This window comes from Suricata suricatta, chromosome 10 (assembly GCF_006229205.1).
Source record: "Suricata suricatta isolate VVHF042 chromosome 10, meerkat_22Aug2017_6uvM2_HiC, whole genome shotgun sequence".
NCBI lineage: Eukaryota > Metazoa > Chordata > Mammalia > Carnivora > Herpestidae > Suricata > Suricata suricatta.
This window is the reverse complement of record NC_043709.1, coordinates 93,020,952-93,036,870: the sequence shown is the minus strand read 5'-3', so window position 1 is coordinate 93,036,870 and position 15,919 is coordinate 93,020,952. Positions and strand designations below refer to the sequence as shown.

Below are 15,919 nucleotides of genomic sequence, written 5' to 3'. Positions count from 1 at the left end.
AGGACCCAGAAACTGGGAAGTCTTTGGTTGCTACGGATAATCTGTCTTTCCAAATCCCATGGTCTCTTCACTGCCCTTCTTTGCATGTCCGTCTCTGTCTTCTGGAACTCTACAGGAGATCATTATTTGCATCTCCATCACATATGGGCTGAAGATAGCTTTCTTTTTTTCTTTTCTTTTTTTATAACAATCTTTTTTTTTTTTTTTTTTTTTTTAGTGTTTATTTACTTTTGAGAGAAAGAGAGACAGAGTGCAAGTGGAGAAGGGGGAGAGAGAGAGAAGGAGACACAAAATCCAAAGCAGGTTCCAGGCTCTGAGCTGTCAGCACACAGGGCTCAAACTCACAAACCATGAGATCATGACCTGAGCTGATGCCAGATACTTACCTACTGAGCCACCCAAGCGCTCCTAAAGATGCCTTTCTTAAAACAACTCTTTGAGCTCCGAATCTATATCACCTTATTAAACCTCTAACTCACAATTTACTAACCTAAGTTTCTGAGACCTGTTCCCAAATTTTCAGGAGAGGAATTTGGACAAATTTAGATGAGCTAGGACACCTGGTTTCTCCTCATCTGGTCAGTTCAGGAACAGAATGGAAACAGTGTTGTATAATCTGCTGTCCCTCAGCAGAAGAGTTTAAGTAAGGGAATAGACTCTGAGAAGAGAGCATGGGACAGTGAAGAAACAATGTTGCACACCTCAAGTGCACATATGTATAAAGGGATTGAGAAGCTACATGCATCCTTATTCCCATACCTTTGTAACAATGTATCTGATGTGGCCATATGATTAATGGCACATTTGTAAATACGATCTATCGGATCTCACAGAGCCCCGCCAACCCTGACATCCCTTCACATTATGGTTCAGATTCTGTTTTTTGTTTTTTTAAACAGTGAGTCTCTTTTTTAAATTTCTTTTACTGTTTATTTATTTTTGAAAGAAAGAGGGAGGGAGCGAGGGGCAGAGAGAGAGGGAGATATAGAATCTGAAGCAGGATCCAGGCTCTGAGCTCTCAGCACAGAGCCTGAAATGGGGCTCCAACTCACAGACCACAAGATCATGACCTGAGCCAAAGTCAGATGCTTAACTGACTGAGCCACCCAGGTGCCCCCAGATTCTTGTTTTTAATACCATCTGTTGCCCTCTTAAGGAACATAACCTCTCTTTCTTTTCTTGGGGATCTGATTTCAATACATATACTGACTGTATCAAATTCTGAATCTTCACTATTCCTTATCTCAGTTTTCCCCTCTATGTTAATTAGAATTGACTGCAAAATGCTATATAGCAAGTAGACCAAATTTCAACAAAATAGAATTTTTTTCTCAAGTCAGGCCAGGGACTCGGGCTGGTGTAGCTCTATGTTCTTCAACATGTGGCTTCCAGGGGTGCCTGGCTGGCTCAGTTGGTAGAGCATGTGACTCTTGATCTTGGGGTCACAAGTTCAAGCCCCACAATGGATGCAGAGCTTACTTAAAGCAAAAACAAAAATGTGGCTTCTGAAATTGTGGTGGTATTCACCCTCGTAGCCCATAGGAAAGGGAAAAGAGAGAGGCAGAAGTAGGAGGTTGGTGTGACAGGTTTTAAGTGCTAGGCCTGGAAGACACATATCACGTTTCCTTACGTTCTGTTGGGAAATACCTAATCACAAGGCCACATCTATTTGCACAGGGGCTGGGAAATTTAGTGGCTAGGCATCTGTCAGCCCAGTTACATTTCTGATTCTAAGGGAGAAAGAATGGGTTTGGTGGGCAGCTAGCGGTCTCTGTTACATTGTCCCTCTGTGTTACTGCTCTTCATTAATGACTTTATTCTCTGAAATACGCTTGAGTCCTTAAAGTCATCCTCCATTTCCTCGTCTTTCCCCAGTCTCCTTATCTCTTCTAACTACCTGAGCAATCCTATATTCCTTCTGTGCTTTCCATTCTCTCCTCCACTGCCCTGCTTAATACTGTTGTGTCCCTTGCTTGAACTGCAGTCAGGCTCCAAAATTACCTCCCAGAGCGAGCCTCTCCAGATTCATCGGACCCATCTTTTATGGTTGTCAGATGCCACTTCCTAACACAAAGGTCTGATTGTCCGAGCAGTCTGGGTCCCTTAACACCTCTCCACCTACTGTGGAGGCTTTAATCACCACATACAAAGCATCTAGAACCATGCCTCTGTAGCTAATGTGATCATGACAGAATGCCTTCCACCCTCTGTTCCAAATAGTCTCACCCTGGTCTCAGGGTCCATGCTTCTACCTTCTTGCCTCACATTTATACTTTGCCCAACAACCAGTTTCCTTTGAATTAACACCATAATGGGGCTGTCTACCCAGCTTTCCATTTAGCTCTGTCCCTGGACACTGTCTCTCAGGGCCCAGGCTTGCTCTTGTTCAAGAGACAAGCCCGGACAGTGATCACATTATTTACCGCACCAAAAACTCCATCAGTTCCCATTGCTTGTTTAATAAGACAGATTTTTTTCAGCATGCCATCCATGGCCTGCCAATGGTCTGATCCCATCCCCCAGCTACCAGCCCTACTCATATATCCTGATAATCTTGGCATTTTTCTCATTTTTTCAAGATCTGACTTGGGGCACCTGGGTGGCTCAGTCAGTTAAACTGCCTACTTTGGCTCAGGTCATGATCTCGTAGTCTGTGAGTTGGAGCCCTGCGTCAGAGGGCTCAGAGCCTGGAGCCTGCTTTGGATTTTGTGTCTCCCCCTCTCTCTGCCCCTCCTCTGCTCACACTCTGTCTCTATCTCTCAATTAAAAAAAAAAAAGTTAAAAAATTTAAAAAAAAAGATCTGACTTGAACACTTCCTTGAAGGCTTCTTCTTTCTCTCTCCTCTGTCATCCATCTTTGTATCCTATTCTTCCATGTACTGCTTTCTATCTCTAGTTTTTTGTGCCCACGGTGGCCTCCTACACCTATGATGGATACTCCCTCCTACACCTATGATGTTGTGACTTAAGTCATCCTTTTACTCCCCATGCTGCTGAGAATAACGCTGTGGGGAATACCTTACACATGGAAGGATCACATATTTCCCCTGCTTAGAACCTTCTAGTGTCCAGTGGCTTCCCACATCACTCAGTCAATGATGAAAACTCCACACAGGCCTACATGGTCTTGTACGATATGAGTTCCTGTTACCACTCTCCTCCTGCTCCTTGCTGTTCCTGGAACACATCAGACAAAGATTTCACATCAGAGGTTTTGCATTTGCTGTTCCCTTTACTAGGACATCCTTTCCCCAGCCCTCAGAGCTTCTCTCCAAGGCCAATTTCTCAATGAGGCATTTCTCTGCCACTCTGTTCTCAGAGGGACTTCACAAACCCTTTCTTTTCCTTTCCTCTGCTTAAGGTTTCTCCATAGCATGTATTCTCTATAGCATGTACTTCCTTACATAGTATATATTTCAGTCATGTATTTTGGGGTTTATTTTCCGTCTCCTCTCTGCTACTTAGAACTTGAGCTTCATCCTAGTCTAAATCCGTTTGTTTACTTCTGTATCCCCAGAGCCTGGGATAGGGCCTGGCAGAGCCAAGGCAGTCTGTAACTATCTGTTGAAAGAAAAAAAAAAAAAAAAAAGAATAAGCAAATTAATGAAAGGGGCTCAATAAATATTTGTTAAATTGAATTAAAATGTCAGAAACAGAGGACTGTGAAAATTTCAAACTAAGAATATGAGGGTTTAGGAGAATAGTGAAATTGAGTGAAAGCTGTCTCATTAAAAACATCGTCCAGGAAAGATGAAAAGCGCATACTTGTGGTGGGAGGGGCCACTGGGCCTGGAAGCTCGGACTTTCGCAGAAACATTCGGGGCTGCACAAGTACCCCGCCTCCTGGACTGCATCTGGGGGCCAGCTGGCCCTACCACCCCGTTTGGACACTTGTCTACCACGCAGGTGTTTGAAGGCATTTTTGGTGTCTGCTTCTGTCAGTTTGTGAAGGACACGGAAATCTTGGCTGGCTTACGTGAAACTCCTCAGCTCTGGGTAGGAAACCGTTAGGGGTGAAAACGACGAAAAAACACCGGCCGGCCGGGACTAGATTCTGGGTCTTGGGGAAGCAGAGCTCATTTTAGAGCAGCGCGAGTGGAACCTTCTGTCTTCTACCCAAGCTCCGCCTTCGCAGTGTTTTTCTGAAATTTTTCTCCCTGGCTTACTCTTATGCGGCCGCCCACTTTCCGCAAGGAGGATGGCGCTCCGATCTCCACATTCCCTCTTCCCCTGGGGACTCCATAGTATTTTTTTTTCACGCTTCGTCGCTACTACTCATTATTTGCCTTACCGGTCTCCGGCGCCTTGCCTGTAACCAAAACACTTTAGATCGCAGCAAGGTCGATTTAAGCACAGCCTTTCTTAAGGTGGCGTGACTGTGACTCGTTTACTCTTCCAGATTAACAAAGCAACAAAATGGTGCTCCCACATATTTATTGAAGAAAGATTCAGGGTGTGTAGGGGAGAGAAATATTAATTTTCTACTTTTATGTGAGATATTAATTTCATGCATAAAATCAAACGCTTGTGGTATGTTGTAATACTCTAGAATATCTCCTTTTACATCTGTGTGGTAGTTTGTGTATTTATACATGTGAATTTATGCTTATGTATATACAGAATTCCTGTGTAGCCTAGCAATTATGTAAAAATGTCAACAATGATCTAATTCCAGGAATAGGGTATAAAATATGGTACTGAGGCCTACCCTAATTTTCCTGCCCCTCTACCTTCTTCTCCAATCCAGGAAATTAGTAACTCATTAGGTGTACAAAAATAAAGGTGAGACCTCTAACATGGATCGCAGGTGAAATATTTTCTGCCAATCAGATGGAAAAGTCCTGACTTTGAAACTAGTTTTGGGCACTCCCTCTCTCACTCCTCTCTTGGGTGTCACCCTTGGCCTTTTGGAATCCGCATTTTAGTTGAACTAGTGCATAGTGATACCAAAGGCCAGTGACAGCTGCATATAAATATCAGTGACCACAGGCCACACCAAGGAAACATCTGCAGGCAGCCCAGGGAATGAGCAGGAGCCATTTTGAATCCCTTGTAAGAGAGGAGGACCTGCAGACGACAGCATAGGCGAATCCTGACAAAACCTGAACCATTAGGAAGGAAAGAAAGAAAAAATGAACCAGTCTGAGTGTTAGGAGACCGGTCTCTAGCCCCTGGCTCTTCTATCTATTGGATATGTGTCCCTGGACAGGAAACTTCTGCTCTCAATTTCCTCAGTGGTGAAAAGAGAGGGTTGAGCCACAGGGTTCTGAAGGTCCCTGCCAGCTCTTACGGTCTGGTGTGCTAAGGTGAGGCAGGCACACAAAGTGGAACACACTTTGGAACAATATGTGGTTAAGAAAACAAGTTAAAAATCAAACCCCTATGTAGCATAGATGCAAAAGGAAACATTGCTTCTGTATACTATTAGAACTAAAAGAGATTAGTTTCCAGTAAAATGTATCCACATTGGCCTAAACCAAGATTATATGTATGGGTGGGTGGTGGAGTCCAGAGACAGTAAAAGACCCTTTGAGCTCTGTCTCAGATACACAGCCTTCCCCATGCATCTTTAACTTGCACCACTCTGCTCAGGATCATAGTGATAGTAATTGCAAGTTGCAAAGGGGAGCAGAGAAACGCCCAAATAATAGTATCAGACGACGCGCGAGGACAGGGTTGTGGTGGTTTTATGAATCATTTCATAATCTGGTCTTTCAAATTACTTTCACCCTTTAACGACTTGTAGCTCTGTAAAGGCATTTACTTGCATCTAAATTTTTGCTCTGGGTGGGTTGGAACAGTGAATCTGGTGGGAGAGAAAGGTGGAGGAAGGAAGGAGCTGTTGTATTTGGCTGCGGGACTCAGGTAGAGGAAACTGCTACAACCCGGGAAAGAACTGAAAAATACAAAGAGGAGCCGAGTTCCCACACGCAGCCCAGGTCAGTGGCCTTAAATGAGCTCGGGAAGCAAGAACCTGGGTCAGGGTGTAACCTCGCTTTTGAAACCTGTGTCTGAGACAGCTACAGAGTTTATTAGGGACTTGGGAGACCAGTCGAGTTTTTGATCTTGAAATCCTTATTTTTATTGTGGGAGAACTTGGGTTCAGACTAGATATAAAAGCTGTGCCTACGTTCGCTTTGGCCTCTTCCCCAAGCTTCCCGCTCCCCCACCCCCCAGAAGAGCAGAGACTTCTAGGTTAAGGGTGAGCTAACCACTGCTCACCCTCAGCTGAAGCACCCAGACCGAGGGGCTCCCAGCCCCTCGGCGAAGTCTCCTCCGCTGCCCCGCAGGGCCACAGGCAGTGGCCACCGGCGAGAGCCCAGCTGGGGGCAGAACTCCCACTGCCCGCCTCCGCCCCCAGAGGCCCGCACCCCAGGCTTGGCGAGTGCCAGGAAAACACGACCGCCACCGAGGCGTAAAACGAGCCGCCAGCCACTTAGGAGATCAGCCCCCTCGGTTTCCCGGGCGCGGAGCGGGCGCGGCAGCCAGCGCAGCGCGGGGACCTGAACCCGAGGTCCCGCCGCCCCCGCCCCTCCCCGGCTCCCCGGCCGTTTGGCCAGTTTGTTTGTCTCGTTTTTAATTTCTCCGAGGCCAGCCGGAGCAGGTTTGCTGGCAGCGGCGCACCTCCGGCAGTCACGCGACCAGCCAATCTCCGGCGGCGCTGTCGGAGTCGGCGCGCGCGGGCGGGCGGGGAGGCGTCGCAGCCGCGCTGGGCCACCTTAAGGCCGCGCTCGCCAGCCTCGGCGGGGCGGCTCCCGGCGCCGCAACCAATGGATCTCCTCCTCTGTTTAAATAGACTTGCGGTGTCAATCATTTTCTTCTTCGTCAGCCTCCCTTCCACCGCCATATTGGGCAACTAAAAAAAGGGGGCTCGTCTTTTCGGGGTGTTTTTCTCCCCCTCCCCTCTCCCCAGTGCCTCGCCGCTCCGCGACTCCGACGCCGCCAAGGTTTGGAGAGCCGCTCGGTTGGCGGGACCCGCGGGCTCTCAGCAGCCCGGGACCTGGACTGGCTTTGCCAACCCCCTCCTTTCTCCTCTCCCCTCCCCTCCCCGCCCTCCCGCTCGCCGGTACACTTGATCGGCGGCGGCTCTCGGCTGCCTGGCCGGGGCTTCCCCTCACCCCTCCCCCAGAGCCAGCGCGCCCCTGACGCTCGGGCAGTTACTTGTCCGTGTTTGTTTCTCTTGGCTCGGAGTGCAGTCGCAGGGCTTATAAGAGGGGTTCGGGCTGGGTCGGGGCGTTTTGTTTTGTTCAGTTTTGTTTTCGGAGAGCGCGCGCGAGGCGGTCGTAGAGACCCGGGAGGAAGATGTCAAACGTGCGGGTGTCTAACGGGAGCCCGAGCCTGGAGCGGATGGACGCCAGACAGGCGGAGTACCCCAAGCCCTCCGCCTGCAGGAACCTCTTCGGCCCGGTCAACCACGAAGAGTTGACCCGGGACTTGGAGAAGCACTGCAGAGACATGGAAGAAGCAAGCCAGCGCAAGTGGAATTTTGATTTCCAGAATCACAAGCCCCTGGAGGGCAAATACGAGTGGCAAGAAGTGGAAAAGGGCAGCTTGCCCGAATTCTACTACAGACCCCCGCGGCCACCCAAAGGCGCCTGCAAGGTGCCGGCGCAGGAGAGCCAGGATGTCAGCGGGAACCGCCAGGCGGTGCCTTTAATTGGGTCTCAGGCAAACTCCGAGGACACACACTTGGTAGACCAAAAGACTGATACATCGGACAGCCAGACGGGGTTAGCGGAGCAGTGCACTGGGATAAGGAAGCGACCTGCTACAGATGGTAATGACCCTTCCCCAAACAGAAAATGTCTGTCTGTCCAGGCACTTCTTTACCTGCTTGAGGGTCTTAATCTCAACTTAAAAATTTATTATTTTTTACTATTATTTAAAAATAATTTAACAGCGTATTCCGATTTGGCTTGTGGGGAGCGAGGTGTCCTAATCATGGGTTTTAAATACTATCCGGCTGACTGCTTGTCTGTTTATTAATTTTAAGTCAGGAGCCTGAGATGCTATTATCTGATAATTTCTCTAACCGAAAACAGGGCATTTCCTCCTCGCTAGCCAGCGGTGGGTCTGTGACAACGTTGGGATGTTTATCCACGGCCTCGTCTTCGCAGTGGACAGAGAGCTTTGGGGCGCAGAATACACTCTCTGTTGTATGAAAACCCCAGTCTGTGCCCTTAAAGGCCACTAGGAATGACTGATCCAGGATTGTGGGTGGAGGTGTGGGTTTTTCATCCCCTGCCTATTGTGCGAACTTCTGTCAGCCATTGTGTTTCTAATAAAGATTGTGTGTGTTCTTTTTGAAATTCCCTCTTGCCCTTAGATTCCTCTCCTCAAAACAAAAGAGCCAACAGAACAGAAGAAAATGCCTCAGATGGTTCCCCGAACGCGGGTTCAGTGGAGCAGACGCCCAAGAAGCCAGGCCTCAGAAGACGTCAGACGTAAACAGCTCGGTGGGTTGATTGCTAGGAGCAAGTAACTTACATCCCGAATTGGGCTTTCAAACCCCAAAACAAGCAGACCTTAGTGGTTGCTGGCAGATTAGAGCTTGTGGGTTTTTGTTTTGTTGTTATTTTGTGAGGTCAAAAAATAGGAATGGGGAAGGCTGGATTCCAGGGTACTGAAGTTCTTCACACTTTCCACGTCCTGACATCATTTTTTCTTGAAACATGGAACTAGAGCAAGTGTCCTAGGCAAATACTTATGACCAAGGCCCAATGGGTAGGAAGGTCATTTCCCTTTGAATCCCACCAAAACATGTTGGGAAACAGGAGGTTCTTTCCCCCCGTGACCAAGAACTGGAGTGTGCCTCAGTCCCACTTCGTGAGAATTCGTTTCCCAGGGATTCAAGTTGAGTCTGTAACAGTTTTCAAGCCGTACATGGGAAAATGTTGAGTAAATGATTAAAATTTGAGGGAAAAGTTAGGTACAAATGGCTCCTATTTGGTTAACCCAATGGTTTGCAATGGAAATAGGAATGTTACATGCTTTTTATTTTCATAAACTGTTACTTTCCCTCTTTCCTTACAAGTTTTGGGAATAGGAAAGGAACCCTCTGTATTTTAAAAAAACCAAACTGGAAACCTCAAAAATACTAAGGTTCCTACAGAATTTCTGATAACAATTTCTGAAGTTACAAAGCAGAAGTTAAATTAACTCTGCTGGAGTAAGCAATCCAAGAACACGTCAGCTTGTGTATGCTAATTGTGCTATAACAGGATGATTTGGATATTTCAGGGGAAATGGTTAATAGTCATAAGGGGCGGTGAAGGCAGGTCTGCCCCACAGAAGAGAAGTGGACATTTTTTCTATCTACAAAAATCTGGTCAATATGAACAGCTAATTTGAAGAATTCAGCCCTCAATTTACTGTGGATTGCTTATCCATAATGATCAAAAGGTGTATATGAATAGTTTGGAAACTTCTTACTAACAAGAACCATGATTTCCCCCCCCCCAAATGCACTCATAGCTTAGCACATAAACAGATGATTTTCGTAGGTATTGATACTGGCTTTTAAAATCCTCATCTATAAAAAAGTAAAAATAAAGAATCTAGAGATTCAGGTGAGATTCAAGTTTGTTGTGTTTTTAAATCATAGTGTCATATATATGACTTCTTCACACACATCTGGTATTTTTCAAAGCTTGTGCAAAACATCACTGTAGAACTTCAATATTATAGCTGTGTATGAAGTGGGGAAAGTGGATGAAAAAAATTTTCTGAAGCCACCAACAGCTTGGGACTTGTGGTTTGTGACCTGCAGCCTAGCTCATCAGATGAGCCACAGCGCATCACACCTACTGGATTTTAATCTGGTCCCATTCTGACATACAGAGAGGCATTTGTTAGTAAATATTGCTAACTAGAGAATACTAGGGAATAGTAGTAGTATTCAGAGAATACTAGAAATAGTAGTAAGGGCCTCTTCAAAAGCATTCTTGTGTATATTTTGCATATGACTTAGAAACTAGAATATTTAAAAAAAAAACTAATAGAATTTTCTTTGGAGAGTATAAGTTACAGTTCCACTAGTTTTCAAATTTGGAAAACTTTGATACTCTTAAGTGTTACAGTTTCTTAATTCTCCTTTCTTTCTTACTATCTTTGACCCCAATTCTCTAGACCAGGGTTTCTCAACCTCTGTACTATTGACATTTTGGGTTGAATAATTTTGTTGTGGGAGGCTGTTCTGTACATTAGTAGAATGTTTGGCAGCAGCCCTGGCCTTTCCCAACAGATGTCAGTAGCACCCTCCTACCCCCAGTGTGACAACCAAAAATGTCTCTAGCCATTGCCAAATGTTCCCTGGGGGGCAAAACTCCCCACTGTTGAGACCCCACTCCTCTATACAAAAATACACAACACAGAGGAAAGTAAGAAATCCAGTGAAAGAAACGTTGGATGGAGAGGACTATGATCATCAACTTTTACTGCACACTTTCTTTTCCATCCCTCAGGTATTTCACAACTAAGACAATGACAACATAATTCCTGTACTTCATTGGTAATGCTATTGTCGTGGTTTTTCTCCTAATTCTTTGTCCTTGTTTCTTTTGCAGAATTAAAACATGTTTCCTTGTTTATCATATACATCACTGCTTGATGAAGCAAGGAAGATATAAATTAAAAATTTTTAAATACATATCGCTGACTCCATGGAGTGGACATCCTGTATGAGCACTGAAAAGCAACAACACAATAACACTAAAATTATAGGCACTCTTAAATGATCTGCCTCTAAAAGCATTGGATGTAGCATTGTGCAATTAGGTTTTTCCTTATTTGCTTCATTGTACTACCTGTGTATATAGTTTTTACCTTTTATGTAGCACATAAACATTGGGGGGAGGGAGGATGGGGGGCTGAGGAATTGGCATGGGGGGGTCTGAAGAGCTTGCTTCCATTTAGAGCAAGGAGGAAAATATGTGACTTGCATGAAGAGAAGCAGTTTTGGGGAAGGGTTTGAATTGTTTTCTTTAAAGATGTAATGTCTCTTTCAGTGAAAACTGATAATATTTCATTTTTAAAAAATCCAAATTGGAACACTGGTTGCAAATAATTGCTATGTTTTTTTGTACATGAAGCTTTTTCTCATTTGGGAGCTCTTATGATTCCGTTATGTAGTGGCAAATGGCTTTTTTTATTTTTAAAGCGAAAAACTATCTTCAGTCTTACCTTCCCCCCACCCCCACTCCCAGTTTCTCTTAAAATTGGAATTTACCATTTAATTATTCAGCAGTTAGGTAATCCAGGTAATTCTGGGCAAGTATCTGGGGTGTATGGGGGGGGAGTTCTGAATGCTCAGATTCAGCCATCTAATTTTTATCACGTTTCTTGAGATTTCTTAATTTTCTTTGGACTTTGAGCTGCGTAGGCACAGTCAAAATAATTCTAATACCTTGGATATTTTTTTAAAGATCTTTAAATAACTGCACATAAAAATAATGAAATAATTTTCATTTAAAGGTTCTCATTTTATTTGTTAATTTGCCCCAAGAAAATGGTGTTTTTAATGTAAAGTACATATACAGAAAAGCATACATGGATTACTGAAATGGATACTACATCTTTAAACAGTATTTTTACATTGCCTGTGTATGTGTATGAAACAAAACCATTTGAAGTGTACCTGTGTACATAACTCTGTAAAGACACTGAAAAATTATACTAACTTATTTATGTTAAAAAGAGATTTTTTTTTTTAATCTAGACCATATACAAGCCAAAGTGGCATGTTTTGTGCATTTGTAAATGCTGCATTGGGTAGAATAGATTTTTTCCCTTCTTCTGTTAAATAATATGGCTATGCTTAAAAGGTTGCATACTGAGCCAAGTATAATTTTTTGTAATGTGTGAAAAAGATGCCAATTATTGTTACACATCAAGCAATCAATAAAGAAAACTTCCATAGCTATTCGTTGAGTTGAACTGTAGTGTGCTTTACTAAGCTTTGAGGTATTTGACCTGGCATTATAGTCGTATTTATACAAATACAACATGAAGTGGCAAATATCTTGTTAATTTAGGCCCACATCTCAGATGATATTTATGTGGTTCTGAACGTAATAGTATTTTCCACTTAGTTCTGTATGAGTGAACAAAGCTTTAGACGTGTAAAGTGGAAAAGCCACTTTTTCATATAAATCAGATTGTCAAATCCCTAGTAGTTCAAATATTTATATCTTCTAGGATATGTGTCTGACTCAAAAATTTTTACGTAAGTGTAGACTGTTCATACATTTGCAGGACTGAAAATGAAAGTAACATGGTGACTTCTCTAACTTCTGTATTTACATATGCAAGTGTTGTGAGCAATTAGAGCAATTGTTCAGACCATCTAATCTACACCTCTTGTCCAAAATACTTAGATACAGGCCCTTTAGAAATTGGCACTCCACACTTATTTTGACAGAACAGGTATTCCTCAAACTGGTCATCACAAATCCCTCAATTTTGAAATTTCCTGGTTATAATCTACACAACCCGAGACTGGTTAATCTAAATACCAAATCTGAGGATTTTGGGCTCCATGTGGACATGACAGAGGTAGATATTTTTTACTTAAATAAGAAAAATTTAAACAAGGTATTTTAAAGTCAAATTTAACTAAAATGATCCCTGTTATTTTACATTCTCTTAAAAATGTGGCTAAGGTGTAAAAGTAAATTTTTTTTTTCTAGGAATCTGCAAATGGTTAAACTGCAAAAACCTGAATTTGGGTTAAATTGTTTACTTGAAATACTAGCATTTACATTATTGTACCCCCAAAGGGCTTCCAAACAAGATAGTTTCAGCTTATTTTGACCTGAAGCTGTTAAAAGAAAAAAGAAGAAAGAAAAAAGAAAAAGGCAGTGTTGAGTCCCTTTAGCTGCGGGGAAGGAGAAAGAAGGTCTTTTTGGTGGCTGGGCTACATCTTCCAAGTAGGTATTATTTTAATTAAAGGCTAAAGGTGTTTTTGCGATTCTATTCAAAACACGCAAACAGGGTGTTTTTCAGGAAGACACCGAGAAAGCAAGAAAAACAATTCAAAATGGGAAGGAATGGAGCGTCAGGAAATAATGAAATAAAATTAATTCCTCTGAACCAAAAAGAATACTTTCAAAAGTGTCTCTGACAGAGGGGGAAAAAATCCTCTTAATTTCTGCCTGCAGCCCACTTTCCTTCCCTCAAGCGGCACCTTTAATGTGAATTTTTAGAGCCTGCGTTTTAGGAGTGTAGGGCCAGGAAAAAGTGGATGCTCGCCGCGCCTGGCACGTTCACAGGAACGCAGCCCCGAGTCACAGGGTCGATCCTTTACACGTCTGTGTCAATTCTCCAAGTGCGTCCCCGAGATTCGGAGTGTCCTCTCCCTGGACCTGGACGGCAGGGCTCGCCGCGAGCGTCCCTCTGACGGGTCGCGGTAGCCGGCGCCAGCCACCCCCTGCCCCTCTACCCCGGCCACTGCACTGTTGTCTCCCCAAAGTGCCCCGAAGCCCCGCTCCCGCCGGCCGCGGCAGTTGCGGGTGCGGGCTGGTTGGAGCCCCGCGATGGAAAAGCAATCACGTCTCGCTGCTTTGCTGCCACTTGCAGCGCCCACGCCGCTCAGGACGCCGCGCGCGGTTCCCGCGCCCGGGGCGTCCCGCAGGCCGTGGAGGGCGACTGTTCCCCGGTCCGCGCAGCGGCGCGGGGTGGTTTCTCGGAAACTTTCCTCCCTCAGCGTCTCTCCTCTGGGCTAAGTACGAAGCGGAAGCCCCTGCTCCTCTCCACAGTCAGACCCTCTCCACCAAGCACCCTGACCTTTCCAGAGCGGTGGGGGGACCTGAGCGAAGAGGAGAACCTTCCCGAATCTGTGGACCCTCCGGGGCAGCAGCCCGCTCCCACCCTCATCCTGGGCTCCAATGATCCGCAGCCCCGCGCATTTCGAAAGGCTTCCCGGCTCGCCGGCGGCCAAGGATGACCGCAGCGGCGCGCAGGAGGGGCCCCGAGCGCCACAGCCGCTTGCGGGGTCGCTTCCTCCTTTACACTCGCTTTGCAAAGTCTCCCCCCACCCCACCCCCAATCGCATCCCCAGCAGTCCTAGGAGGCGGACTGGGGCAGGGAATGAATATGAAAATGTGGGGCCAGGAGCATGACTGGGGGACAGAGGACGGTGGAAGTGCGCAGGACGGGAGCGGGGTGCGCGCGGCCTTTCAGGCCCCGGTGCGCCCACCGCCCAGGCCGAGCCAAGCGATCTTTCCCGGCGGCCGGGAAACGCCGCCTTCGCCATTTCATCTTCATCATTGTGAACGTAGACACTTGCTCTTCATAAGCTTTTTAGGACTGAGAAAGGTGTTTTAAAAGCACGCCTGGGATCTCCAATCTGTTTTTCAGAGTCTAAATTTCTTTTTAAAATTTGCCCTTTTTACCTGAGCCACACCCTACGCCCACTCCCCTCCCCCCTGGCCAACGGTAAGGTAAAAATCCGGTAAGCAAAGCTGGGGAGGGGGCGGCGGCAGAGAAGAAGCGCCCTTGGTCAGGCTAGATTCTCCCCCCACCCTTGCCTCACCCACACGGGTGGGGGGAGGAACCTCCCGGATCTTAGCTCGCGTGGGGGTGGGGTGGGGTGGGGTCAGCCTCAGTCAGACCCTGCAGAAGCGAAAGTATTTACACGGACATTCAAGTCCCAGGCCTGTCTCCCGTGGGGACACACAGTAGGCAGGAATCAGAAAGCACAAAATACAACAAGAAACTGATGCGTGTTGGGCGCGAAACATCGACGCGCCTCAAAGGAACGCTAAGAAAAGGCAGGGAGAAGGGTGCGCAGCCGGGGCGCGGGGCCGGGGGATTGCATCATCGCAGCTCCCCCCTCCAAAAAATGGGCTCCGAACCGCGGCGACCATCATGGCGCTCGGGTCGGGCCGCGCTTCCCGCGCGCCTTCCCCGAGCGCTCGGGCCGCGGGCACTGAGCCCCAAACGAGCTTTTTGCAAACATTCTCCCCCTCCCTTGAGCGCCAGTCTCCTCCCCTCCCACCCCCCTCCTTCCTTTTGTGTGCCCGCGTATGTGAGTGCGTGCGTCCGTCTCAGTGTGTGTAGGACTAGGGAACTTGAAGATTATTTTTTTGCTCTTTTTCCCTCCCGTGCTGGTGGTTGTAAACTTGATTGGCATTGGCTGCGCCCACTGACCCCTGCGCCGAGTCCACTGAAAATTTAAGGTGGATCTGAAAGCTTCCAGCTTCTCTCGCTTTTGCTGGTTTGGGAGGAAAGGGGGGGGTAGCCCCAAACCTTGCGCCGGGCGCGTTTTCACGAATCCCCTGCGGTACCAGCCCCCGCGCCCGCCCCGCCCGCCGCGCTCTTCCTCCGCCCACCTCCCGCTCCTTTCCCATTGGCCGGTCAGTGCAGTTTGAATTTTTTTTCTTTTCGGATGCTTGTTTGCTTGTAAAAAGTACGGTACCCCACATCGTGTGACGAAACCCACTTAGGCGCCCCAAGCTGGGGAGCTTTAGCTGGTTCTGGTGAGGCGGGTGGGCGGAGCATCTATTCCAAAATTTTGCCCCCAAGTGCCGTTGACAGTGTGCAGGCGGGTGGGGGAGCGTGGGGCCGCGGTAAACAAACCCGAGCAGCTTTGGCGGGGTCAGAGATGTAGTATAAAACGTTAATGGATGTACGGGGCGCGCCGTTTCGCCCGTTGCTGGCCAGAGGTGCTAGGGAGGAGCTGACGGAAACCCAGGAGAGGATGCACCTTCCCCTGCCTTGGAAAGGTAGACTTGGTGGGGGTGGGGACTGGGGGTGAAGGTGGCCCGGAAAAGAGCATCTTAGAGCCTGAAGGAAAAAAGGAAAATAAAGAAACAGGGAGCTATAAAGATAGATCATGTCTGTCATTTCAAGTGCTACCCTCCCAGCCAGATTCCATCATAATTCAGCCAGTCGCTGTCATTTTTTATAGGATTTTTTTCAA

The 15,919-nt window shown here is 46.6% G+C and overlaps 1 protein-coding gene and 1 long non-coding RNA gene across 2 annotated transcripts in view; both read left to right on the top strand.

Annotated features, from left to right (window-relative positions):
- The first annotated feature begins 6,785 nt into the window (after positions 1-6,785).
- CDKN1B (cyclin dependent kinase inhibitor 1B) lies at positions 6,786-11,920 on the top strand. The gene is made up of 3 exons (XM_029955215.1): positions 6,786-7,777; positions 8,327-8,456; positions 10,566-11,920. Exons 1-2 carry the CDS (start codon positions 7,303-7,305, stop codon positions 8,446-8,448), a joined length of 597 nt encoding a protein of 198 aa, XP_029811075.1. The 5' UTR covers positions 6,786-7,302; the 3' UTR covers positions 8,449-8,456; positions 10,566-11,920.
- Positions 11,921-15,570: 3,650 nt separating this feature from the next.
- Positions 15,571-15,919, top strand: part of LOC115305007 — a 39,656-nt gene continuing 39,307 nt past the window's right edge. The window contains exon 1 of the long non-coding RNA XR_003914720.1: positions 15,571-15,722. This is a non-coding gene — a long non-coding RNA (uncharacterized LOC115305007). The remainder of the gene's footprint in view (positions 15,723-15,919) is intronic.